At 48.8% G+C, this 25,013-nt stretch overlaps 2 protein-coding genes across 4 annotated transcripts; both read right to left on the bottom strand.

The window, feature by feature from the left end:
* Positions 1–2,006: 2,006 nt before the first annotated feature.
* On the bottom strand, positions 2,007–3,744 carry LOC123123253 (LIM domain-containing protein PLIM2b). The gene is made up of 5 exons (XM_044543734.1): positions 3,400–3,744; positions 3,180–3,279; positions 3,061–3,083; positions 2,776–2,865; positions 2,007–2,514 (listed from the first exon to the last, which is right to left on the bottom strand). Exons 1-5 carry the CDS (start codon positions 3,532–3,534, stop codon positions 2,236–2,238), a joined length of 627 nt encoding a protein of 208 aa, XP_044399669.1. The 5' UTR covers positions 3,535–3,744; the 3' UTR covers positions 2,007–2,235.
* An 881-nt stretch (positions 3,745–4,625) lies between these two features.
* On the bottom strand, positions 4,626–24,039 carry LOC123123233 (folylpolyglutamate synthase). Of its 3 annotated transcripts, none has more exons than XM_044543716.1 (16): positions 23,755–24,039; positions 23,534–23,661; positions 23,379–23,444; positions 22,316–22,425; positions 22,083–22,143; positions 21,839–21,922; positions 21,338–21,394; positions 20,890–20,950; positions 20,760–20,806; positions 20,501–20,609; positions 20,249–20,397; positions 19,916–20,179; positions 19,735–19,813; positions 5,708–5,863; positions 5,487–5,596; positions 4,626–5,039 (listed from the first exon to the last, which is right to left on the bottom strand). In XM_044543716.1, the coding sequence occupies exons 1-16, from the start codon at positions 23,996–23,998 to the stop codon at positions 4,980–4,982; spliced, it is 1,785 nt and encodes a 594-aa protein (XP_044399651.1). In that variant the 5' UTR covers positions 23,999–24,039; the 3' UTR covers positions 4,626–4,979. The 3 variants fall into 3 exon arrangements, with proteins under 3 accessions (XP_044399651.1, XP_044399659.1, XP_044399643.1); XM_044543724.1 differs by having other exon boundaries at positions 19,916–20,167; positions 20,249–20,413; positions 20,532–20,609; XM_044543708.1 differs by having other exon boundaries at positions 19,735–20,167; positions 20,249–20,413; positions 20,532–20,609.
* Between the last annotated feature and the right edge of the window lie 974 nt (positions 24,040–25,013).

The following is a 25,013-nucleotide window of genomic DNA, read 5'->3' as shown; positions in this document are numbered from 1 at the left end:
TTAGGCCTTTACCTTCACGGCAAGGGGCCGAACCAGTATAAACTCTCTGTGTCCTTTGTCCCGTTTAACCCCTTTAAGCTAACCTAGTTGCGATGGCTCCACGACTAAGTCCTCACACTAGGACATCTGTCGTGACAATTCCACGACAGTCGGTGACCCAACCTTGCCGATGCATGAGCCTATCAATGTAATTCTTCCTCCTTGCATTGGTGGCGATGAATTTTTGTGTGTGTTCGCGTCTCCTTCCTTTAAATTGGCAATCCTCGCACACTGCAAAATTTGTATTCGCGCCTCCTTCCTTTAAATTAGCAATCCTCGCACATTGATTCATGTCCCCTTAGCTTGGTCGATATGTCTTCAGATATTTCTAGCCATATATGGTTGCTAGCATAGCTAACATTTTGCTGAAATTCATATCACTTGAGGTTGTTGAAACCTTGACGAATATGTTTATGTGTTAGGCTATAATTAGTGAAGTGCTACGTGTTTGAATCAAACACGTGTAGCGGATAGCCAAAACAAACTACACCGAACTAAAAGGCTAGATAGAAAGGTTATGAGAGGGATGGACCGGGCGGCCAGATCATCTATGGCACGGTGGTAGAGACATGATGCTAGATATACTATGTCGATTTAGTACACGTGGAGAAGTGTTCATAGTCATGTCTTAAAAATTGTAGGTGATTACTTTGAACCTTGTTAGGTTTCCTCGTGTAATTAGGTACCTCGTATGGCCCACATACGCTTTGGATTTCTAGCAAATGTGGCCAAGATGTACCACAATTTTAGGCAAGTGGGAGAGAGTGAAATGTAATGAAAATGCTTTACTGTGCCTTTACCTCGAAGCAGTGTTTTATTAAAATCTTTGTGTGGTATTTTCATCGAGGAGTCACTCTTAGCAAAGCTTATCTTAGTAAGAGGAATTGGTATGGAAGCATGCGTTGTGTGTTTTGTCATCAAGACGAGACAACAAAACACTTGTTTTTCCATTGCAAGTTCGCTCATTCTATATGGTCAGTCATTCAAGTAGCTTCTCGCTTGTATCCTCCACATAGTGTTGCCAATATATTCGGTAATTGCTTACATGGGACTGAATACAGGTTTCGAATTATTCTCAATGCGGGAGCGCTTGCCGTTATTTGGTCGCTTCAGCTATGTAGAAATGATAAGGTTTTTAATGATAAAAATACTTCTCTTATGCAGGTTATCTACAGATGTACCGGTACGCTTCGTTTATGATCGTCTTTACAACGTGTGGAGAATCAAGATCGGTTTTACAGAGGTGTGTACACGATTGGAGGCCACGGCGAGGGACATTTGTACCATGGATGACAACATGATCTTTGGATTTGCCCTCCTATGTTTTAGGTCTATACAATCTCCATATGACTACGTGTATTTCGTCTTTATCGGTTTTTAAAAACTTGAACTTGGTTATGGTTGTATGCATCTTAGTTATGCAGAGACCGGATGTAATGTTTAAACCTTTTGAGTAATAAAACATCTTTGTGGGCTCGGGATGCCACTGTTCCTCTAGCCATCCAACCACATGTTGGTTCGCCGCTTTTGCTTTTTTGAGGAAAGACACACCGCTGTTTTAGCTTCTCAGGAAACGATCTGAGTTTGTTTTCTCTACAGAAAAAACGTGTCTATCACCCAACATTCTGATGAGGCTAATCTTGGACAATTTGCCCAGCAATAGCATCCACACAAAACCTGTCTGGTAGATTGGATTTGCCGGTGCGTGCAGCTCTCTTCCTTTTGTGACCTTGGAGGCTGTTTCGTTGTCAATCACACCTGTCTCCTGATTTATGTACGATAAAGGAATATAACACGGGCACGTTACGATAAGAACAGTGGCGACCGGGCGAATTGTCTAGAGTTTGAATTGTCTTCTAATAGTACCATTTATAGAGGAGAAAAAAGAGCAAGAACAGTGTTTGATCAATGCTTCCCTCCCCCTCTTTCGAATATCCTTGGAATTGCAAGACCAAGATAGAAGTATAGAACAAACTTGTGCAAATTCTGCTACCATTCACGAGACGATGGCACGGGCAATGATATACAGAATTCGGGATTGCGATAGCCAAGGCGATAAGATGCATAACAGCCACTGCGTGCCTCTGTGAGATGAGAATAAAGATGGGCAGCAGCAGCAATACACAAGAGCAACATCAGCGTGGGGAACGAACATGTATGTAGGTTCTTGTAACTGTTTACGTGTAGTGTAGTTTCTTATGAGTGCTCCTGGTCCTCAACGGCTTCTGGCGCCTGCTCCTCGACGGCTTCTGGCGCCTGCTCCTCTTCCTTGGCCGCCTCTGGCTCGTCGGCGTTCTTGGCCGAGGCGGGCTTGAGCAGGTTGCTGTAGCTGCCCGTCTCCTTGAACAGCTGCCAGAAGTGGTTCTGGCAGTATAGGATCCCGTTAAGGGAGGCGTAGGAGGCGGTCGTCAGGATGCAGCCGCCGCGAGCGCACTTGAAGCAGGTCTTGTGGTAGGGCTCGCCCTCCAAGGTCATCTGCCAAGGAACTGAAATTATCAGACAGACTTTTGCATATGGAAAACGAGGCAACAGGTGCATGCGTAGTCTGTCGTGTCCAAAGATTACTCATGAAATTTGGGTAGGTTGATCAAGGACTGAAATGATGCAAACACATATATGCATGTGCATTTTATTGCTCTTAAATTTTGTTAGCCAAAAGTTGAGATTTCCCAGTTACCAAAGTTTCCACTGCTTAATCGCGACCGGCTTAATCGTTCAAGAACGGGAATTTATTACCTTCTCCAATGGGTACACAGTCTTCTTGCAGGCAGCACACTTGTCCTGAGTTCCACAGAACACAGAGCCATACTTGTTTGGGGCCTTAGACTGTAGGGAAGAAAACGAATTATGAGCTGCAATCTGTGACAAATTGGGAAATAATGATATTGCTGATTGTACTCTACGAAATACTCGTATTAAATCAGCAGCAAAGGGTAGCCTATCAGGCTGCAATATATATTTTTTCATAATCATTTCACAACAAATATAAGTGTGGCCCACAGAATGGCGAGAAAGCAATACCTGCTCATTATTTGCCTTTGCGCCTGAACAAAAAAAAAAGAACAAGTACAATGTGATGAGATTTCTGCTGTAATTGCAAACAAAACAACAGTGGGAAGAGCAATGCAGGACAAACTTACATGTGGGGAAGTTTTTCTTGAAGCTGCCTGTTTCCTTGAAAAGCTGCTCAAAATGAGTCTTGCAGAAAAGAACTCCATCCATGGAGGAGTAGCTGCACATCTAGAAACAGTGCAGTTCAACGTGAGCTCATGCACATGACATAATTCAGAAGATCACACAGAGCAAAGGGATGTGAGAAACTGATGCATCCGACAGCAAATGTCAAGAAGGGGGCATTACCGAAAGAGTGCCTTTGCAATGGCTGCATTTGAAGCAATACTTGTGGTAGGGAATGCCATCCGCAGTAAGGAGGTCAATGAAATGAACGGTCTTGTCACAAGCCTTGCACTTGTCCTGTGTACCATAGAATGTCATCTTGATATTCTTGGTGATGAAACCTAGCGAAATATGCCACTCAGTTGCTGACAAGAGTTGTCTGGCTCAAGCCTTCTAATGCTATCAAGATAACCTGTCTTCGGCTCTCGATCTGCGACCTAATAGAAGCAGATGAAAGCCAAAGAGAGGTTGGACCCAGAAGCAGTGGAAGGCTTTAAATGAATGCCTGAAACCGGATTTGGGAGAGGCAGAAGAAAAAATAGAAGAGGCTAGGCTCTAACACCAAGCCACAGGAAAAGGTCAGAGATGGGAATAGATGTGCCACGTCACAATGCTAACTTTGGAGATTACTCCTTGCACGGTTCTAATTTGTGGTTATTCTCCTATACAAAGTGTTCAACTATATTTAGTGTCCAAAGATAACTAAATACTAACAATAGTCCAAGACATAGGAAGAAGAATTGCGAAATTAGAAGGCGTTGTTATCTGTCAGTCAAGTTTTTCTTGGACGAAGGTGGTCGATGTTATATCTATTCTTAGTGCACCCAGAAAGACACACATGCATTCTCAATATAACCAGAAAAAACATGCTCGTTTACAGCACATATGATAAATATCAAATAACATGCACTTGAATATACAATGAATAAACGCCAAGACCTTGTTTGGCCTTGAACCCGAACCGCTTTTCAGAAACAAAGAAACGATGCAGCGAAAAGCTCATATAAAAATTCAAGGCGCAAAAAGATAACTCCTAGAATTATCTAAATGAACAGTTAAGTTGCTACTAGCTTTAGTCTATGAACTGGAGAAACAAGAGAAATGAAGGTGAAACATTACCAGTTTGGATTCACATTATGTACATACTCTGTTTTCTCAGAGCCACAAACCAACAAGCAATCAGGATACCTCTGATCTAGCTTCAGTCCCAAGAATTTGTTCTGCAAAAGAGTGACCTGTCAGTCCTGTCTGCTTCAATGCAAAGTAAAGTTACGATGGATGTGCAGGAAAATTACCTGACATAGTCAGTCTATTCTCTATCTTCCAACCAGGAATGCCGGTATGAAGGGTATTCGGATTTGACACAATAATTTTTGAAGAATCGAAGCTTGGAAAACATTGTTATTCCAAGTTTGAAATTTTGCATGGTTATTCATATCATAATATAGTTTGCTGTCTGTACACTCCAAAACAGAGCGAATATATTTGAACAAAAATGGGCTACAGTGTTGTACAAGCGCCCACATAGGCAGAAACAAAAAATGAGGTAGTACAACATATTTGCGCTTAGTCCACGTCAGAATAAAATGGCCTTCAAGTCTCTCATTCTTCAGCCAGGTAGTTGTATTGTGGATGCCAATCATAAATAACGATAGGCTCCGGTGTATGGTGGTCTAGTAAACAGACACTTCAATCTGAACCTTGTATTCCAACCAAATTTACTTGATAAATCTCGAGACATCACCAACGAGACGCAAGGAGAATCAGATCTTAATCAATCTTAAGACATCACCAACGAGATGAAGGGAGCCAGTAACCAAGACCTGATTCAGTACACAAAAACAAACCTATAAGCATCGAGTAGGAAAGTAGTTGCAACTTGCAAGAGAATAAATACAGATACATAACACATGTTCTTAGTCATGGATTAGCAGAAATGAACAAACATAAAGCAACCCAAAACACCAGTGTAATAAAATGGCAGGTATAAATCATGGAATAGCAGAACCAGATGAAGTAAACAAACAAATGAACGTGAATTGAACAAGTAGAAGAATAATATATGCCAAAAATACAGACAATTACATACATGTGTGAATGAGGGTCAGTAAAGGATAAGTGATAACAGATCCTACAATGCCTAGAGGGGGGTAGCTAGTTATGGATGGCTGGGTGAAATATTCCAGTCATCGCATGACATAATGTAGTACTGCTACGAGACATTTCAGAGAACATCACTGAAAACAATCAAATATGCCCAAAAAAATTACCTGCCATGAAGTAGATTGGTTTTGTTGAGAAGTTTCCCTTAGCCACTTAATTGCTGATGGAAGAGATTCAAAAACTAAACTAGCCCCGCTAGAACTTGTGCCATTTAGACCTGCATTGTTCCCATTGAAGTTCATCAATCATCTTTAACTCAAATGGTCGTGTTGACAGTACAAGTGTACAACCCAGTTTGAGAACTAACTGCAACGAACTTTTAGTATACCTTTCTTGCCGCGAAGCAAGTCTTCCCAGACTGTTTGGAGCGACAATTGCCATGACAAATCAATTTGCTCTCTCCCTGGAGGTGGTGATGCATGCGAACCAAGCTTGTTATATTGCGATTGGTTTGGCACAAATAAGGCCTGATCAAAGTGGAGGCCTGGGCAAAATAACTTATCATTATAGAAGAGCAATGAAAGCATCCACTCAACTTACAGTATGAGTATATTGTTCATTTTGAAAAGTAAGCACAAAGAAAATTAGCCAGTGACTTCAGACAGTCCTCAGCTTGCTGGTAGTTCATTCAACCACACAAGCCATTAAGGAAATACAAGACAGATTATCTACATGCCACGCAAATGAACTGTTAGATGTGTATAGCCCTTTTCGGTTTATCCCCATTGTATAAGGGGTCTCTTGCACTTTACCACACACCTGTATATGTATTGGCCTTTGGCCCTCCTGAGAACACAGTTGCTATTCATCCAACATGGTATCAGATGTTAGGTTCCTCCCGCACGCTGCAACTCCGTGCTAGATCTTCTCCCCCGATTCGCTCCGGCCTGCTCTCTGCCTGATTCCGGTCCGGCTCGCCGTGGGCTCTGCCCGGTCCTCCTCGTCCACCCCTCGCTCCGGATCCGCCAGGGACTCGCTCCCTGGCCTCGATCTGGTTCTCCCGCTGCCGAATCCCGCCCCTGCTTCTCCCGCTTCGCTCGGTCGAGCGTGCGAGCGACCGCGTGGGCCGCCTCCCGCGCCAGGTCGCTGGAGCTCCATCCCCGTGCCCAGATCCGCCGGACCTCACCGCCCCGGTCCCGTTCCGCTTGGTCCTCGCCGAGACCGCCTCGCCGGGGCTCCTGGGCTGTGCCTCCGCTCGGGGGCTGCTCCCGCTCGTGCCTGCTTCCGCTCGGGAGCTCCGCTTGGGCTGCTCCCGCTCGGGGGGTCCCGCTTCTGCGCGCCGGCTTCCCCTCGAGCGCGCTTGCCTCCTGCCCGATCCCAAATCGGGGGCGCGCGTGTCCCCTGATCCCGATCCAGTTCTGCATCCGTTGAAAAAAAAGGGGGGCAGAGAGGGATATCTCAGTATGTCATCTTCGGGCTATGTGGCTGTTCCTCGTTGCTCGGTGATCTTCGATGGCACCAACTATGCTGAGTTTGTGGGCTTCATGCGCATCCATATGCGTGGACTTCTTCTGTGGGGTGTTCTGTCTGGCGAGGTCCCTTGTCCGCCATGTCCTGCTCCGCCCGTGGCCCCAATTCCACCCGTGCCGCCAGTCCTTGCTGCTGATGCTTCTCAGGCTGACCGGGATGCCGCCAAGGCCCTAGATGATGCTGCGGTGGATGCTTATGATCAGCAGGTATCCGCTTATTCAGATGCTCTCTCTGTGTACCGTGATGACCTGTCTGCTTACACTCAGTGGTGCAATGATGATGCTCGGGCTGCTGCCGTTCTCACTGCGAGTGTCCTCCCTCAGTTCGCGTCAGAATTCATGGGCCTCGGTACTGTTGCAGCGATGTGGTCATACCTCTGTCAGCGCTATCAGCCCTCTGGGGATGCTCTCTACCTCTCTGTGGTGCGTCAGGAGCATGCTCTCCAGCAGGGTGATTTGTCTGTTGATGAGTTCTATTCCCAGTGCTCTGCCATCTGGCGTCAGCTTGACTCTCTTCGGACAGTTGTTTGTGGCACCTGTCGTTGCTGTCAGACTACTCGGTCTGATCTGGAGTTTCAGCGGGTCCATGAGTTCTTATCCCGTCTCCGCTCAGAGTTTGAGCCGCGACGTGCTCACTTGCTTGCTCATGGCCGTGTTCCTATCTCGGAGGTGCTTGCTGAGCTTCGTGCTGAAGAGACCCGCCTTCGCTCTGCTGGTTTGCTGGTGATCCCGTCTGTGTTGGCTGCTCGGGCTCCTGTGTCGTCTGCTCGGCTCACCGCTCCACCGCTCCTCCCCACACCTTCAGGGGGGGTGAGTCGCCCTGCGTACACTGAGAGGGGCCGGTCGCGCCGTGACACCTTCTGTGGTTACTGCTCTCGGCCCGGTCACCCAGAGTCTGATTGTCGTGAGAAGAAGCGAGACCAGCGCCGCTCCTCTTCCAGTGGGACTCCTGGATCTTCCTCGACTCCGTCACTCACTGACCAGGACATTGTTCGCCTCAAGCGCCTCCTTGCTTCCTCAGGCTCTACGTCGACTGGTTCAGCTGCTGCTGTGACTGCAGCCCCTTCTCCACCACCGTCGGCATCTACACAGTCAGGTACATCTTCGTGGGTTTTGGATTCTGGAGCCTCCTTCCACATGTCTTCTGATTCTTCTATGTTGTCTTCTCTCCGACCTCTTGATTTGCCTGTCAATGTTCTTACCGCCGATGGCACACCTCTTCCTGTTGCTAGTCGTGGTATTCTTTCCACTCCATCTTTTTCTGTTCCGAGTGTTTCACATGTTCCTCGCCTTACCATGAATCTTTTTTCTGCTGCCCAACTTACTGATTCTGGTTGTCGTGTCATTCTTGACACCGACTCTTGCTCCATTCAGGATCGTCGCACCAAAGCTTTGGTTGGTGCTGGCCCCCGGCGCCGTGAGTCAGAGGGCCTTTGGGAAGTTGACTGGCTTTGTGTTCCTTCCGCTGCCACCACCTCTGCCAGCTCCCATGCTCTTGCTGCCTCTTCGTCTGCGTCCTTCCAGCAGTGGCATCATCGACTTGGCCACATCTGTGGCTCTCGTTTATCTTCCTTAGTGCGTCAGGGTCTCTTAGGGTCTGTATCTGGAGATGTCTCCTTACATTGTAATGGTTGCAGACTTGGCAAACAGACTCAGTTATCTTATCCTACTAGTGAGTCAGTATCTCAGCATCCGTTTGACTTAGTTCATTCTGATGTCTGGGGTCCTGCTCCCTTTGATTCGAAAGGTGGTCATCGCTACTATGTTTTGTTTATTGATGATTTCTCTCGCTACACTTGGCTCTACTTCATGAAATCTCGTAGCGAAGTTCTCTCTATATACAAATGTTTTGCTGCCATGGTTCACACCCAGTTTGCCACGCCCATTCGTACTTTTCGTGCTGACTCTGCTGGGGAGTATACCTCTCAGCTGTTGCGTGGTTTTCTAGCGGAACAAGGTACTCTTGCCCAGTTCTCATGTCCTGGGGCTCATGCTCAGAATGGCGTTGCCGAACGCAAGCATCGTCATTTGCTTGAGACGGCTCGTGCGCTAACGATTGCTGCTTCCCTTCCACCCCATTTTTGGGCTGAGGCTGTTTCTGCATCCACCTATCTCATCAACATTCAGCCATCGACTGCTCTTCAGGGTGGTATTCCTATGGAGTGTCTCACTAGTCGCTCTCCCGACTACTCAGCTCTTCGTATGTTTGGATGTGTATGCTATGTTCTTCTTGCCCCCCGAGAACGCACCAAACTAACTGCCCAGTCGGTTGAGTGTCTTCCTTGGCTACAGCGATGAGCACAAGGGCTATCGATGTTGGGATCCTGTAGGTCGTCGCTTGCGCATCTCGCGTGATGTGACCTTTGATGAGTCTCGTTCCTACTACCCATGTTCTTCTTCCACGAGTTTCTCTGTCGATGACCTTGCTTTCCTTCTCCTTCCCGATACACCCCGCTACGTGCCTCCTGTGTCATCTCTTCCTCTGGCACCTCTCCTCCCCACTCCCTCACCACTGACCCCATCCTCTCCCTCACCACCGACCCCATCCTCTCCATCCTCCTCCTCCACCTCTCCACCATCATCTTCAGTTCGTCGCCCTCTCTCACCGTTTCCTCTCCACTATACTCGTCGCCCTCATATTGAGGATGTCTCCCCTGATGAGCCTTCTGATGGATAAGTCTGTGTACTAGGGTCCTTGTGGGGCTGCAGCACATGGTCCTTAGGAGGATAAAGTCCTGGACCATCAAGGACTGGCTGTTAGGATAGAGTTCTGTTCTTGACCATCAAGGACTGTCAGTTAGCATCTTAGACTAGCATCTTAGACTAGCATCTTAGACTGGCATCTTAGCAGCATCTTAGCATATGCCTTGGCTGGCTAGCAGCCTATAAATATGTATCCCCAACCCCTCAGGTTGGCATGGCATTGTGTGAGAAATAAACCAACGAAAATTGTCCCAACTCTCCTAGTGTCATCCACAACTATCAATGCTCAGGTTGAAAGGTCTAACAAGTGGTATCAGAGCCTCGTTAACCTGCACCCTGAGCATTTCCTGTGAGCAGCCCAAGTCGGTAGCAGCAGCTGCTCCGTCTGCCTCTGGTTACCTTCCTCCCTCCGGACTGTCGAGCAGCAGCTCGTCTTCATCAGCCTCCTCTTCACGCAACAGCCCCCCTGCAGCGAGCCATGTCTGCAGGTCGCTCTCAGCACACGGCTACCTCGAGCATGCGGCGCCGGCAAGAGGCCGAGCGCGCCGTGGCAGAGGAGCGTGAGCGAGCGGCTGTAGCAGCGGCTGCTGCGGCGGCAAGAGTGTCGAGGCTGGCTGCAGCGGAGCTGGCAGCAGCCAGAGCGGAGGTAGAAGCAGCCAGGGCGGAGGTAGAAGCAGCAGCAGCAGCAGAAGCAGCCCGTGAGGCTACGGCGGATGCCAAGGCACTCCGCGGCAGCCCCGGCAGCTCCAGCAGCTCCGCGCCTGCGGACGACGGCGCCGACGCAGATCGCGCCAAAGTGGCGCAGGAGCGGACGGCGCAGTGGGCAGCCGAGCACGCCCGCGCTCCAGGTGGAGGCGCGCACCGCGACGGCGGCTGCAACGACCAGGACCGCGGCCTCTACGAGGTCCGGACTGTGGTCAGGGATGTTGGTTCCAGTGTTGGGTGGCCTACCCTCACTAAAACCAACTACGTCGAGTGGGCCGGGATCATGAAGGTCAGGCTCCAGGTGCGGCGCATGTGGGAGGCAGTCCAGGACAGCAACGTCGACCACCTAGAGGATCGACGGGCGCTGGACGCCCTCATCGCCGCAGTCCCGCCCGAGATGCAGTTCTCGCTTTCCAACAAGCGGACTGCCAAGGAGGCTTGGGACGCCATCGCCGCAGCACGCATCGGCAGCGACCGTGCTCGCAAGTCCACCCTGCAGGCACTTCGTAAGGAGTGGGAGAACCTGGGCTTCAAGCCAGGTGAGGACGTTGATGACTTTGCTCTCCGTCTCAACACTCTGCTGCAGAAGATGGTGAAGTTTGGCGATGCCACCTACACCGAGGAGAGAGCTGTCGAGAAGCTTTTTCGGTGCATTCCCGAGAAGTACAAGCAGATGGCTCGCTCGATCGAGTCGTTGCTGGACCTCTCCACGATGACGATCGAGGAGGCGATAGGTCGACTCAAGGTCGTCGACACCGACGAGCCACAGCCCCCCTCGGGGCCCGTCACCACCGGCGGGAAGCTGCTCCTAACTCGGGAGCAGTGGGATCCCAGCCTTGGTGACAAGAAGAAGGGGGAGCCTTCCTCCTCGACGGGCGGCCGCAAGCGTGGCAAGCAGCGTAAGGCGCGAAGAGGCCCCCCGGGCAGGGCACAAGGACGTGCCGAAGGTGACGCCCGCGGAGGCGCCAAGGACGGCGTCGCTGGCAAGCCCAGGCCGGCACAAGACAACAGTTGCCACAACTGTGGCCGGTTTGGCCATTGGGCCAATGAGTGTCGGCAACCACGACAAGGCCAGGCTCACGTCGCACAGGCGAAGGAGGAGGAGACGGCTCTGTTCATGGCGCATGCAAGCATTGAGCTACCCTCGGCGACTCCAGTCGCAAAGGCTTTCATCCACCTCGATGAGCCAAAAGCACACGCTCTTCTCGGCGATGGCTCCGGGAAGGACAAGGCTATGGGGTGGTGCCTCGACACCGGCGCCACCCACCACATGACCGGTCGAAGGGAATTCTTCGCCGAGCTCGACTCCGATGCGCGAGGCTCCGTCAAGTTCGGGGATGCCTCCGCTGTGGAGATAAAGGGCGTCGGCTCCGTCATCTTCACCACCAAGATGGGAGAGCACCGGCTGCTCACCGGTGTCTACTACATCCCCGCGCTAAGGAATTCCATCATCAGCTTGGGACAGCTGGATGAGAACGGCTCACGCGTGCTGATTGAGCATGGGGTCCTACGCATCTGGGATCGCCAGCGTCGCCTTCTCGCCAAGGTGCCCAGAGGTGAAAATCGACTCTACGTCCTTGATGTGCAGGTGGCACAACCGGTCTATCTCGCTGTCCGTCGAGACGACGAGGCGTGGCAGTGGCATGAGCGCTTTGGGCACCTTCACTTTGAGGCCCTGAAGCGTCTAAGTGCCAAGGAGATGGTGCGAGGCCTGCCATGCCTCGACCATGTGGAGCAGTTCTGCGACATCTGCGTACTGACAAAGCAGAGACGACTCCCCTTTCCCCAACAGGCGAGTTTTCGGGCTAAGGAGAAGCTGGAGCTCGTGCACGGAGACCTGTGCGGCCCGGTGACGCCAGCCACACCAGGAGGTCGACGCTACTTCCTGCTGCTCGTCGACGATCTCTCCCGCTACATGTGGGTGATGATCCTCGGCAGTAAGGGAGAAGCGGCGGACGCCATCAGGCGCGCGCAGGTTGGTGTGGAGGCGGAGAGCGGCCGCAAATTGCGCGTGTTGCGCACTGACAACGGCGGCAAGTTCACGGCGGCTGAATTCGCGTCGTACTGCGCCGATGAGGGCATCCAGCGCCACTACTCCGCGCCGTACAGCCCGCAGCAAAACGGCGTCGTCGAGCGGCGCAACCAGACGGTTGTGGGGATGGCTCGGGCTCTCCTCAAGCAGAGAGGGATGCCGGCTGTCTTCTGGGGAGAGGCGGTGCTAACGGCCGTCTACATCCTCAACCGCTCTCCTACTAAGGCACTCGACGGCAGAACTCCGTACGAGGCCTGGCATGGGCGGAAGCCGGCGGTCTCTCATTTGCGGGTCTTTGGCTGCCTTGCGTTCGCCAAGGAGCTCGGCCACATCGGCAAGCTCGACGACAGGAGCACTCCGGGAGTCTTCATCGGCTACGCGGAGGGCTCAAAGGCCTACCGCATCCTCGACCCAAAGACACAACGTGTGCGCACAGCGCGAGACGTCGTGTTCAACGAAGGGCGAGGGTGGCAATGGGACAAGGCGGTGGACGACGGCTCGACGCCGACGTATGACGACTTCATTGTCGAGTACGCTCACTTCAAGGAAGCTGGGGGAGCAAGCAGCTCCTCTTCACTGGGCACGTCTACCCCGGCCCCCAAAACTACATCGACTCCGGCGCCTGCTACACCGACGACACCACAACCGGCGACGCCGCATACTCCAGCCCCGGCGGTCGCCACTCCGGGCTCGTCTTCATCAGCACCAGCTCACGCAGAGCACAACCCGATGAAGTTCGCTTCCCCGCTCACTCACGACGAGGAGCGGGTCGACGCATGGTATGGAGGCGAACCGCTGCGGTACCGTACGATGGATAATGTGCTCGGCGACCAGCCGGTGCCAGGACTGGTGCCACGTGACCTGGAGGCGCAGCTACAGCTCGTGTGTGAAGACGGCGAACCACGGTCCTTTGCAGAGGCCGAGAGAGACGCGGCATGGCGCGCCGCGATGAAGTTGGAGATGGATGCGGTCAAGCAAAACCGCACCTGGGAGCTTGCTGATCTCCCTCGAGGTCACCGCGCAATCACCCTTAAGTGGGTGTTCAAGCTGAAGAGGGATGGAGCCGGCGCCATCATCAAGCACAAGGCTCGTTTGGTGGCCCGAGGCTTCTTGCAGCAGGAAGGAGTCGACTTCGACGACGCTTTCGCTCCCGTGGCACGGATGGAGTCCGTGCGACTTCTCCTTGCGCTGGCTGCCCAGGAGGGCTGGCGTGTCCACCACATGGACGTTAAGTCGGCATTCCTCAATGGCGACTTGAAGGAGGAAGTCTACGTGCATCAGCCACCGGGGTTTACGATTCCCGGCCAGGAGGGCAAGGTGCTCCGCCTGCGCAAGGCTCTCTATGGCCTGCGGCAGGCACCCAGGGCGTGGAACGCCAAGCTGGACTCCACGCTGAAGAAGATGGGTTTCGAGCAGAGCCCGCATGAGGCTGCCGTTTACCGACGGGGGAGTGGAGGAAATGCCCTGCTGGTGGGCGTCTACGTTGACGACCTGGTGATCACCGGCACCAAAGATGCAGAGGTGGCGGCGTTCAAGGAAGACATGAAGGCCACGTTCCAGATGAGTGACCTGGGGCTCCTCTCCTTCTATCTAGGGATTGAGGTGCACCAGGACCACTCCGGGATCGCGCTCCGACAGTCCGCCTACGCCAAGCGCATCGTTGAGCTAGCTGGGCTCACCGACTGCCATCCAGCTCTCACTCCGATGGAGGAGAGGCTGAAACTAAGTCGCGACAGCACGACGGAGGAAGTGGATGCTACGCAGTACCGACGCCTTGTGGGGAGCCTTCGCTACCTCACTCACACACGGCCGGACTTGGCATTCTCCGTCGGCTATGTCAGTCGGTTCATGGAGCGACCAACGTCGGAACACCAGCAGGCAGTGAAGAGGATCGTCCGCTACATAGCAGGGACCCTCGACCACGGCCTCCATTACCCTAGGTGCCCTGGGGCGGCACACTTCGTCGGGTACAGCGACAGCGACCACGCCGGCGACATCGACACCAGCAAGAGCACGAGCGGGATCCTCCTCTTCCTCGGCAAGTGTCTCGTGAGCTGGCAATCAGTCAAGCAGCAGGTGGTGGCCCTGTCCAGCTGTGAGGCTGAGTACATAGCGGTCTCCACCGCCTGTACTCAGGCGCTCTGGCTTGCTCGACTGCTTGGTGATCTTCTCGTTCAAGACACCAGAACGGTGCAGCTCCTGGTGGACAGCAAGTCCGCCCTGGCCCTGGCAAAGAACCCCGTGTTCCACGAACGGAGCAAGCACATCCGACTGAGGTATCACTTCATCCGCAGCTGTGTGGAAGAAGGGAGCATCGAGGCGAGCTACATCAACACCAAGGATCAGCTCGCAGACCTGCTCACCAAGCCCCTTGGGAGGGTCAAGTTCCTCGAACTTTGCTCCAGGATTGGGATGATTCAACTCTCCCACAAGACGACGTACAAGACTTAGGGGGAGAATGATGGATAAGTCTGTGTACTAGGGTCCTTGTGGGGCTGCAGCACATGGTCCTTAGGAGGATAAAGTCCTGGACCATCAAGGACTGGCTGTTAGGATAGAGTTCTGTTCTTGACCATCAAGGACTGTCAGTTAGCATCTTAGACTAGCATCTTAGACTAGCATCTTAGACTGGCATCTTAGCAGCATCTTAGCATATGCCTTGGCTGGCTAGCAGCCTATAAATATGTATCCCCAACCCCTCAGGTTGGCATGGCATTGTGTGAGAAATAAACCAACGAAAATTGTCCCAACTCTCCTAGTGTCATCCACAACTATCAATGCTCAGGTTGAAAGGTCTAACACCTTCCACCTCTGGTGCTCCTCCCTCCACATCTCCCCCGGTTCATAATCTTCGTGCTCGGCCTCGCCCCTCTCCTGATCGCTACTCCCCTGATCGGTATGGTCTCTCTGCCATTGCTGAGCCCACTTCCTATCGGACAGCCATGACTCAGCCTGAGTGGCAGCTTGCGATGGCCGAAGAGCTTGCTGCCCTTGAGCGCTCTAGCACTTGGGATCTGGTTCCTCTCCCTTCCGGCGTTCGTCCCATCACCTGCAAGTGGGTCTACAAGGTTAAGACTCGCTCCGATGGTTCTCTTGAGCGCTACAAAGCTCGCCTTGTAGCCCGTGGTTTCCAACAGGAGCAGGGACGCGATTATGATGAGACATTCGCTCCTGTGGCCCACATGACCACTGTTCGCACTCTTCTTGCTGTAGCTTCTGTTCGTCAGTGGTCTATCTCTCAACTTGATGTTCAGAACGCTTTTCTCAATGGCGAGTTGCGTGAGGAGGTTTATATGCAGCCACCACAGGGGTACTATGCTCCTGATGGTATGGTCTGTAGACTTCGCCGCTCTCTATATGGTCTCAAACAGGCCCCTCGCGCCTGGTTTGAGCGCTTCGCCTCTGTGGTGACCGCCGCTGGTTTCTTGCCCAGTGACCATGATCCCGCTCTGTTTGTTCACACGTCTCCTCGTGGTCGGACTCTTCTCCTTCTCTATGTTGATGACATGATCATCACTGGTGACGACACTGACTACATCGCCTTTGTTAAGGCTCGTCTTCGCGACCAGTTTCTTATGACTGATCTTGGTCCACTTCGCAATTTTCTTGGGATTGAGATCTCCTCGACCTCTGATGGCTTCTACATCTCCCAAGAAAAATATATTCAGGATCTTCTTGCTCGCGCTGCTCTTGGTGATGAGCGCACGGTTGTGACTCCTATGGAGCTCAACGTTCAGCTTCGTGCCACCGATGGTGCCCCTCTTCCTAATCCCACTCGCTATCGTCATCTTGTTGGCAGTCTTGTCTATCTTGTTGTTACTCGTCCTGACATCTCCTATCCTGTCCACATCCTGAGTCAGTTTGTTTCAGCCCCCACCTCTGTCCACTATAGTCATCTCCTCCGTGTTCTACGATATCTTCGTGGCACGATCTCTCAGCGCCTTTTCTTTCCCCGCTCCAGCTCTCTTGAGCTCCAGGCCTACTCTGATGCTACCTGGGCTAGTGATCCCTCGGATCGACGCTCGCTGTCTGCTTATTGTGTCTTTCTTGGTGGCTCTCTTATTGCATGGAAGACAAAGAAGCAGACTGCAGTTTCTCGCTCGAGTACCGAGGCTGAGTTGCGAGCCATGGCTATGTTGACGGCTGAGGTGATCTGGTTACGGTGGTTACTTGAGGACTTTGGTGTGTCTGCTACTACATCGACTCCTTTATTGTCAGACAGTACCGGCGCTATCAGCATTGCGCGTGATCCGGTGAAGCATGAGCTCACCAAGCACATCGGTGTGGATGCCCACTTTGTGCGTGCTGCTGTGCAGGATCAGACTCTCGCCCTTCACTATGTGCCCTCTGAGTTACAGTTGGCAGACTTCTTCACGAAGGCCCAGACTCGAGCGCAGCATAGTTTTCTTCTCTCCAAACTCCGTGTTGTTGACCCACCATGAGTTTGAGGGGGGGTGTTAGATGTGTATAGCCCTTTTCGGTTTATCCCCATTGTATAAGGGGTCTCTTGCACTTTACCACACACCTGTATATGTATTGGCCTTTGGCCCTCCTGAGAACACAGTTGCTATTCATCCAACAACTTCTCTTTGACGTTAAAAGCGGGGACTCTGCCCATTTCATTAACTGAGAAAAACAAGGAGTACAAGCTTATTTACAAAAGCCATAGCTAAAATAAAAAAGCAAAAAGTAAAAGTGAACAATTGCTCTAGTAGAAATTTGTTTCCTCCAAACATGCTGAGTCTATATCTATGTCTATACCTACTAATAGAGCAAGGTGATATTCTTGGTTTCGTTCCGTCATTAATATTTATAAAAAAGACCCTGTATTTTTTTAACCAACCCGCACTCCGTCATGAATATGTGAGCCTTGTGAAAAGAGTAGCTACGGCTGGGGGATCATACGGCAAAAAATCGTGCACCTAGCCCGGTCTTCGCTGCGCTACTGGGCCACAGATGGGCCTTTTCGTATGGACCGTCCACGCAAAAAAAATTGCCGCGCTGGGGGATCAAACTCGTGACTTGAAGTATACGAGTCGCAAGACATCTGCACCAACCAACTCGGTCGTTCATATTTACTGTTAATAATACCACGTCACTCCTGAAGACACATAAGGGCCAGTTTATATAGGATTGCAAATTCATATCAGCAAGACGCCTTGACAACAACAGGGAGGACGGACGAGATGAATCATGGGCTGTCGAGGGTATATATATAAAAGAAGGATACATAGATTCTGATCGTTAAACTGAAATTGTGGGCTGTCGTGTGGGGCTATTAAAAAGGAAAGGTGTGCATCTAAGGAAACGGAACGGAATTTGTGGGCTGTGTCTTGGGGCTCTTAAAAAGGGAAATGATTTAATGTCATGAAATGTGGACGGACTGCAAGGAAAATATTCCATAGGATGGACGTGCGTGCACACTCAAACCAACTTTGTGGAAACTGATGAATTTCAGTATTGTGAGCACGAACAGGGACGTGATGTGCCCAGGATTTGAACCAGACTAACTGGCCTGAACAGGATTCCAATTTCAGCATACAAAAAGTTTGTGTCCTGTTCCTCTAGCAAGGCGAGAAATGAGCCAGCGATTAGGCGGCCCATCTGAGAGCAACTGGGATCTCCACTGTCCATCAGCGAGGCAAGTAACAACCCAGCGATCACTGGTGGCTAATTAAAGGAAGGGGGCAATTAAAAGAAGGAAAGAAATTTATGAAGATTAAAGGCATCACTGTATGCGGCTAATTGTTTTTGGCTAATTGTGCAGCCCGACGCGGTACACGCCCGGCAGATGCCAGACTCAGACATGGCAAACAGAGAATGTAAATAATAAGGATTGTTTGGTAAACTGATTTGGCAGTCCCTCTTATAAATCCAAACAGAAATCAGAATGCAGAAATGGGATAGAACAGAAAAATAGAAGAAGAAGAAAGCTCATGGGAAATATAACTGAAATATCTTCTTTATTCTTTTTTCATATGGGTGTCTTATTTTAAGGGGAGAGTTGAGAACTGGGTGGCGATCCATTTGTTAATTAGAACCTAGAATTGTATGATTCTTAAATCTATTCCACATACAGGCTAAATATTCATGGTTTTGAGTTGAAGGAAAGAGGGAAAGATTCATGAATCTGACATTTAATACTTTAAGTAGCGCTCATATGGTACATGTAGAGAAATATATCGAAAATCCAAATCTGAGCCCGAGCTCATCTGCACCTGCGCTCACCAAAAAAATCAAAATAAATACTAAAAAATTTCAAAAAATTCCAAAAAAATTGGGGTGGTGGACAATTTGATGCGTGAGGTGCGCCCCAATTTTCAAAACATTTGGACTTATGTGCAGCTCTCAGCAAAACAGTATATGAACAGTACACATTTTTACAGACCTCCGATTTGTCTTTTTTGCTGAGAGCTGCACATAAGTCCAAATGTTTTGAAAATTGGGGCGCACCTCACGCATCAAATTGTCCACCACCTCAATTTTTTTCGGAATTTTTTGAATTTTTCTGAATTTTTTACGAATTTTTTTTTTGAACGGGTGCAGATGCACCCGGGCACCAAAACGCCGCACTCGAAATATATTTGTTACATTAGATAGATACATTTTTTGTATTTGGTTCAACTATAGTCTGAGACTGGTTTGATCAACCCGCAACCTGGCGTCCGTTTGAGTGGGGCAACAATGACATATTAGCCAATGGAGTGATGAGTAATTTTATCATAATTGATTAGTTCAGTTTTTTCAGTTTGATTAAATTATTGGGCATATCGTTCATCTCATTTAGAAGCATGTACATGTGGATATGGTACAATTCTATTATGCAAATCAACTGCACTTCGGGTTTAGTCGTACATATGATTTTCTGTTTCACCATTTGATCGCACTCTCCTTAAATACCGGGCAAGTCGTGTGAGTTGTCAAAAGAAGGTGTTACCAATTCCCAGGTAATCATGATGCTATTTAAGATGTTTAGTTAAACATCATCCTGTGCTGCGACTTTATTCCATGTTTTTTTTATTCTGCCGCGGATCAAATGACGGAGTAAACGAGGAGCAGGCTACCGTTAACAAAAAGTGAGGTGAATTACGGTGGTAATCCGAGCAAGGACACGACGGATAATAATATATACAACATCCTGAGAGGTTGAAAGGAGCGGCTGGTGTCCGAGCTGCAAAAGGGTCCAAAGACATGAGCATCGAGTTTTGCAACACAGGAAAGCGGCCATAGAAAAGGAAGATGAGTGGCGACATGGGAGATGAGTGTCATGTTAAAATAGAGTATGTGAAGGTCAGGAGGGGGATCGTCAATGCTAATTTGTTTATAGATATATGATTTTTCCTCTCGTTGCAACGCACGGGCATGTTTGCTAGTAACTACAAAATGAAATAGTTGCATTGTTCAAGATCATTATTGATACATCAGCAAAGAATTATGTTGACGTACCTTTCTGAGCACATGTATCTAGAAGACGTGGAAGCAATATCTGAGGATCTCTTACTGACATGCAATTGAACAGGAGAATCTGAAAGCATCCCACAAGAGTGTGTGTGTGTGAGAGAGAGAGAGAGAGACCATTTAAACATTGCTTTAATCCGAAAGGCTGCCACTGCAAGGCATAGCATACCTTCTTAGAATTGATACCACTACGAGGCTGCTCCAAAGGACCTGGTTGTGCTGTATCCTTTTTCGTAACATGGGAAAACCACTTTGCGCATATTTCCATACTTTCTGGGCTATGTGCCCCGTCCAAATAGAAAACTAAGGGACAACTGGCGTCCTTACATTCTGAGCTCACTTGTAGATCTGGGACAATCTGTGCTCGGCCTTGTAAACAAGCAATTGATAGCCCTTTGATGAACTGATCTGGTAAGGTGCCCTGCACTCCATGCTAACATGATAACTGATCCTAACATATCCTTTTGCGGAAAATAAATAAATGCCAGTTTGGAGTACTTACATGATCTTTGACATGTATTATGTCCAAATGTCCTTGCCTCTCAAGCCAGGTATTAGCCAATGCAACTGCAAGGCCTGCATTCATGTACTGGTGCTCACCATGCAGCCCAAGAGGTTGATCTTCTAATTGCCGTGGGTCCAAAGGTGGAACTATTCGGATAGAAACCTTTAATGAATTTAAGTTTCATAAATTAACTGGACCAAACTATAGTCATGCTCATTGCAATCAGAATGTGGCAGGCAGAGAGGCGACCAAAAAATGTGTGGCACGGAATATAACATACACCCAATTCAGAAGCTCTCTGCTTCAGTACAGACATTGCCTCCTCTGGTTGTGGAACTGTATAGGCTGGAACTCCCTTCTGTGTTTTGATAAAAAAAAAAGTCATGCAGGTACAAAACAACAGTCAAATTTAGTTACAGAAGTTGTCAGCTGAAGGAGATAGGAGCAAAGCAAACATGTTACATTCTCCTAAAAAATATGTTAAGGAAAAAAATAGGTCGAGAGAAACCTTCACTATTCCAGCCTTCTCCCCAGCAATTTCTACAAGTGAATTTCCTGCTCAAGCATTGGCAACATGAATGAAACCAGTTTACTACAGATGCAAAGGATTTCTTTTTTCATTCAGTTTCATGACTAACCAAGAATTTCCATGTGATCGTATCCGAGGGAAGATATCCCACAAACTACAGGTGCTTTTACCTGCAAAAGTTTCAATTTTCACAGTAGTTATGCTCTACAGTCTTTTAAGTCAAGATGTTGACGGTGATCTCAACGGGCTAAAATAGGAAGAAAGATAAGCTTAGTATGCATTCCAGACAGATTCTAGATATCTTACAGGTGAACTTAGGTTAAACGAACTACATGACTGTCATTCTGCTATAGTTTGCACTGTGATCTCCGACCAGCCTTTTTGCAGCTAAAGTACATATGCAAGTTTAGTATTAAAATCAGAATCAAAGTGAAGTATTAAAAGGACCACATGTGCTGGTGTATGAGCTTTCTTTTTGGTTGGCGATCATGTCATACAGACACTTCATATTAATGTGGATTATTTAACTACAAAATGATCATAGAAATGTCACAAACCACATTTGTTGCATCATATTTCCCTCCCAAACCGACCTCCAGCACAGCTACATCCACCTGCTTAAACACACAACACACAAAATGAGTACGTTCTAGGAAACCATCATAAATGCAGTTCGGAAAATCGAGAAGTATACCACAGGCTCATCTACCTAGAAAATCATAATGCCTTTGAATAAACCTACCTGACAACTGACCCTTTCACAGTTCAAATTACCAGTCATATGACATCTGTCAGTAACATAGGCTACAGACAGTTCGAGTGAAGATGAAAATTATATGGAGGTGGGTACTGGCAGCCTTTTTACAGACAATAAAGACATTTTCTTTCATAAACGTACAAATAATCTGATACACAATGAGCCAATGTCCACAATATCTAGCCTTTAGATGGGGAAAGTCTTCAAAATTCACATATAAGAAAAGGCTCAAACATGTATTATTTAGATTCATGACAAGAGTGAAAGCTTGTCGAACAATAAGTATTCGAAAAGTATTAACCTGCTCATCTGAAAAAATCTTGAATGCTAGCAGCGCAAGGAACCTAAAGTAGGCTGGCATTGGAATATCATCACCAGTTTTGACCTGAAACGTAAACCAAATTCACCACATTAATGGGTGTTTTAAGGAAAGTATTAAAGTTCACGAAAAGAAATGATGCAGATTCCACCGGTATTTATATAGTCCCACTTCAACATGATACAGCCGCAATGGCATCATATGAAACAAAACAGGTGATATTTACCTTCAATTTGTTCCAGCACCACCAGAAATACCTAATAAACTTTTCTTCTGAAATGTCCAGCCTGTAGCCTCACCAGAAAAAAGGGTAATAGGTAAGTACAATGATGCATAGTGATAGGACAAATTAAATAAGTCACTCAACAATAGTAATTCCCTCAAGTCTAATTATAATGAGAAGCAACTAAAGATTTTCATTTAAAACAAAATGTAGCATCACAGCAAAGAGAGAAGTACCCATCAAGTCGAAACCGCTCACGGACATCGATCAAGTGTGGAGAGGTGAAAAGTCCAGTGCGGAAACCACATGATCGAAGAATTGACTCGGCAAATGTGCATGTTGAACCCTGATGGATATAAAAAGCCCAGAGAAGTTAACAGTCGCTCTGCTGCAAAATTTTCTTTGCAAGAATATCACAAAGGATTGACTCAGTAACAGTAAGTGTGCACAGAAACAATCAGAAAGTGCTATAGTCTGTTTATATTGTTAGATATCGCTAGGTCATAAACCATTATCATCACAAACAACTCGAAACACGACACAGACTACAAAATTACAAACACTTCATTAAAATAAGCAAGGCCTCAGGTAAAGGCTACTTCAGCAATTATGTTAGTTTATAAAGTAAACTGCTTGATGCCAACTTGTATTACTCCGTGTTTCACGCCAGATGAAGACACACATAAAAACAAAGGCAATCCGATGTTTTATTTTCCTTTTCTTTTTGGCAAAACGGTAGGAGCGTCATCCTTCATTCAGAGGAACAAAGTTCTAAAAGTATTTTTTTTGGGGGGGGGGGGGGGGGGGGGGGGGGCTCGGTCATCTCGGCAAAACAAAGAAGCAGGCTGTCTACCCGTTGGCTTAAACACTGCAAGACACACTGTAGTGTAAGATGTCCTCTTGAGTGAGGAAAGAAATCCGCTCGGCATCTAAGAAGTCATTTCATTTCTAAAAATGTGTCCGTTCTGCTCCTTCCAGACATTCGACCAAACATATAACAGTGTGGCACCTGCGTAGAGTCATGGATGAAGGCCCGAGGATGTGCCCCCACCAGCGTCCAGGGAAGATTGAGACAGAGGCAGAGGGGCAATGTGGTCATCTTGCCAATCCAACGTCTCACGAGAAAACAGAGTTGAAATGCAAACGATGTAGATAACACTAGTTCATACTGTTACAACTATTGCTGTGCTTGGTTACCAATAAACTAAAACCGCAAGCCTAAACCCAACCAGAATTCTGGAACAATTCAAATCTTAACCCAGCAATGCCATCCCTAACGCCGCGTCCAGCTGAACTCACCTTCCCTTTGGTCCCAGCGACGTGAACCACCTTCAGCCGCGCGATGGGCTCCTCCAGCTCCAGTATCTAGCAAAACAAAACAAACCAAACCGCAATCAGAAACAACAGAACAGACCACAGATGAATCGAATAGATCGCCGTCGCAGCAACACCACCTGCAGGTACTTGGCCATGAGCTCCCACTGGTTGCCGCGGTTGCCGGTGTCCGCGCGCACCTTCTGCTTGATCAGCGACGCCAGGCACCCCAGCACCTCCTCGTACTCCGCCGACCCTGTCGCCGCACCTGCACCCACCCCCTCACGCACCGCCCGCATCATTCGCTATCCCCAAATGGAGCAGAGAGGAAGTTTTGTTTCGGTCTGGTTCGCGAGCTTACCTGCCTGCGCGGCGCCGGCCATGGCGCGGGGGAGGATGGAGGAGGGGAGCAGGGGGCGGACGGGGCTGGGGGCGAGCGGGTGAGGAGGCGGGGAGTGGAGCGAGAGTAGGCGGCGGAGGTGGGCGAGGCGAGGTGCCGGCATGGCGAGCGAGGAGGAGGCGGGTACTGGTAGTTTGGTGGTGGTCGGAGGGGCGGAGCGCTTCGGTGGTGCGGGTCGTGGGCTCGCGCCGCCGCTCGCGCGCATCGCTCGCCAATCGTGTGATGTGGAGCGCTCAGCTTCCTTTATCGCCGTTGTGTTGGGTTTTGGGGTTTTTTCGGGAACGCTGTGTTGGGCTCTAGCGCTGTGCGGAAGGAAAAAACAGGCCTCATTTCTTTGTAGTTTTGGGCTTAACAGGTTACTGGAGCTTTTTCTAGCTATCCTGGCCCATGACATGTGTCATCCACTCATTTCTAAATATCACATTTTTTGGGGCCAAAAGACACAATTTTCTATTTTTGTGAGAAAAATCACACATGGTTTGGAGTTGAGGGTGTTACACAAAATATTTTAAACAATTTGCTTCGGCCCGTCGGCACCGAAATTTGATAAAAAAAAGTTGAAGAGCAATAATAATTCATGGGTTGAGGGTACTGATAACCTCAAGCCCATCATTTTTATTACTTTTGAAGTCTCTTTAACACCGATGCTGGTAATATAGATGCATATTTATTGCCTGCTGTTAAGCCTCTTGTTACAAGAGACATGAATAGGATCTTAATGGCCCCTTATACAAGAGAAGAGGTCAATAAGGCTTTGTTCCAAATAGGCGATATGAAAGCACCTGGTACAGGCCATATTTTTCAAGCGTTTTTGGCATATTGTGGGTGATGAACTGACTAATGAAATGCTTGCAGCAGTTAGCACAAGAAAGATACCAGATGGATGGAATTTTACTAATGTAGTTCTGATCCCTAAGGTGGAAAGCCCAGAGGTAGTTATTCAATATAGACCCATTAGCCTGTGTAATGTGGTGTAGAAGATAATCTCGAAGATGTTGGCAAACATGTTGAAAAAGATATTACTTGAGGTTATTTCCCCAACCCAAATTGCATTTGTTCGATGCAGATTAATTACTAATAATGTGTTGATATCCTTTGAGTGTTTCCATGCTATAAAGAAGAAGACCCATGGGACAAATGGATTATGCGCGGTCAAGTTGTATATGCTTAAAGCATATGATAGAGTTGAATGGGGGTTCCTTCAACAAATGATGATAAGG

This window comes from Triticum aestivum, chromosome 1B, assembly GCF_018294505.1.
Source record: "Triticum aestivum cultivar Chinese Spring chromosome 1B, IWGSC CS RefSeq v2.1, whole genome shotgun sequence".
NCBI lineage: Eukaryota > Viridiplantae > Streptophyta > Magnoliopsida > Poales > Poaceae > Triticum > Triticum aestivum.
Note: the sequence above shows the minus strand (reverse complement) of the source record. Positions and strands in the feature narration are given on the sequence as shown.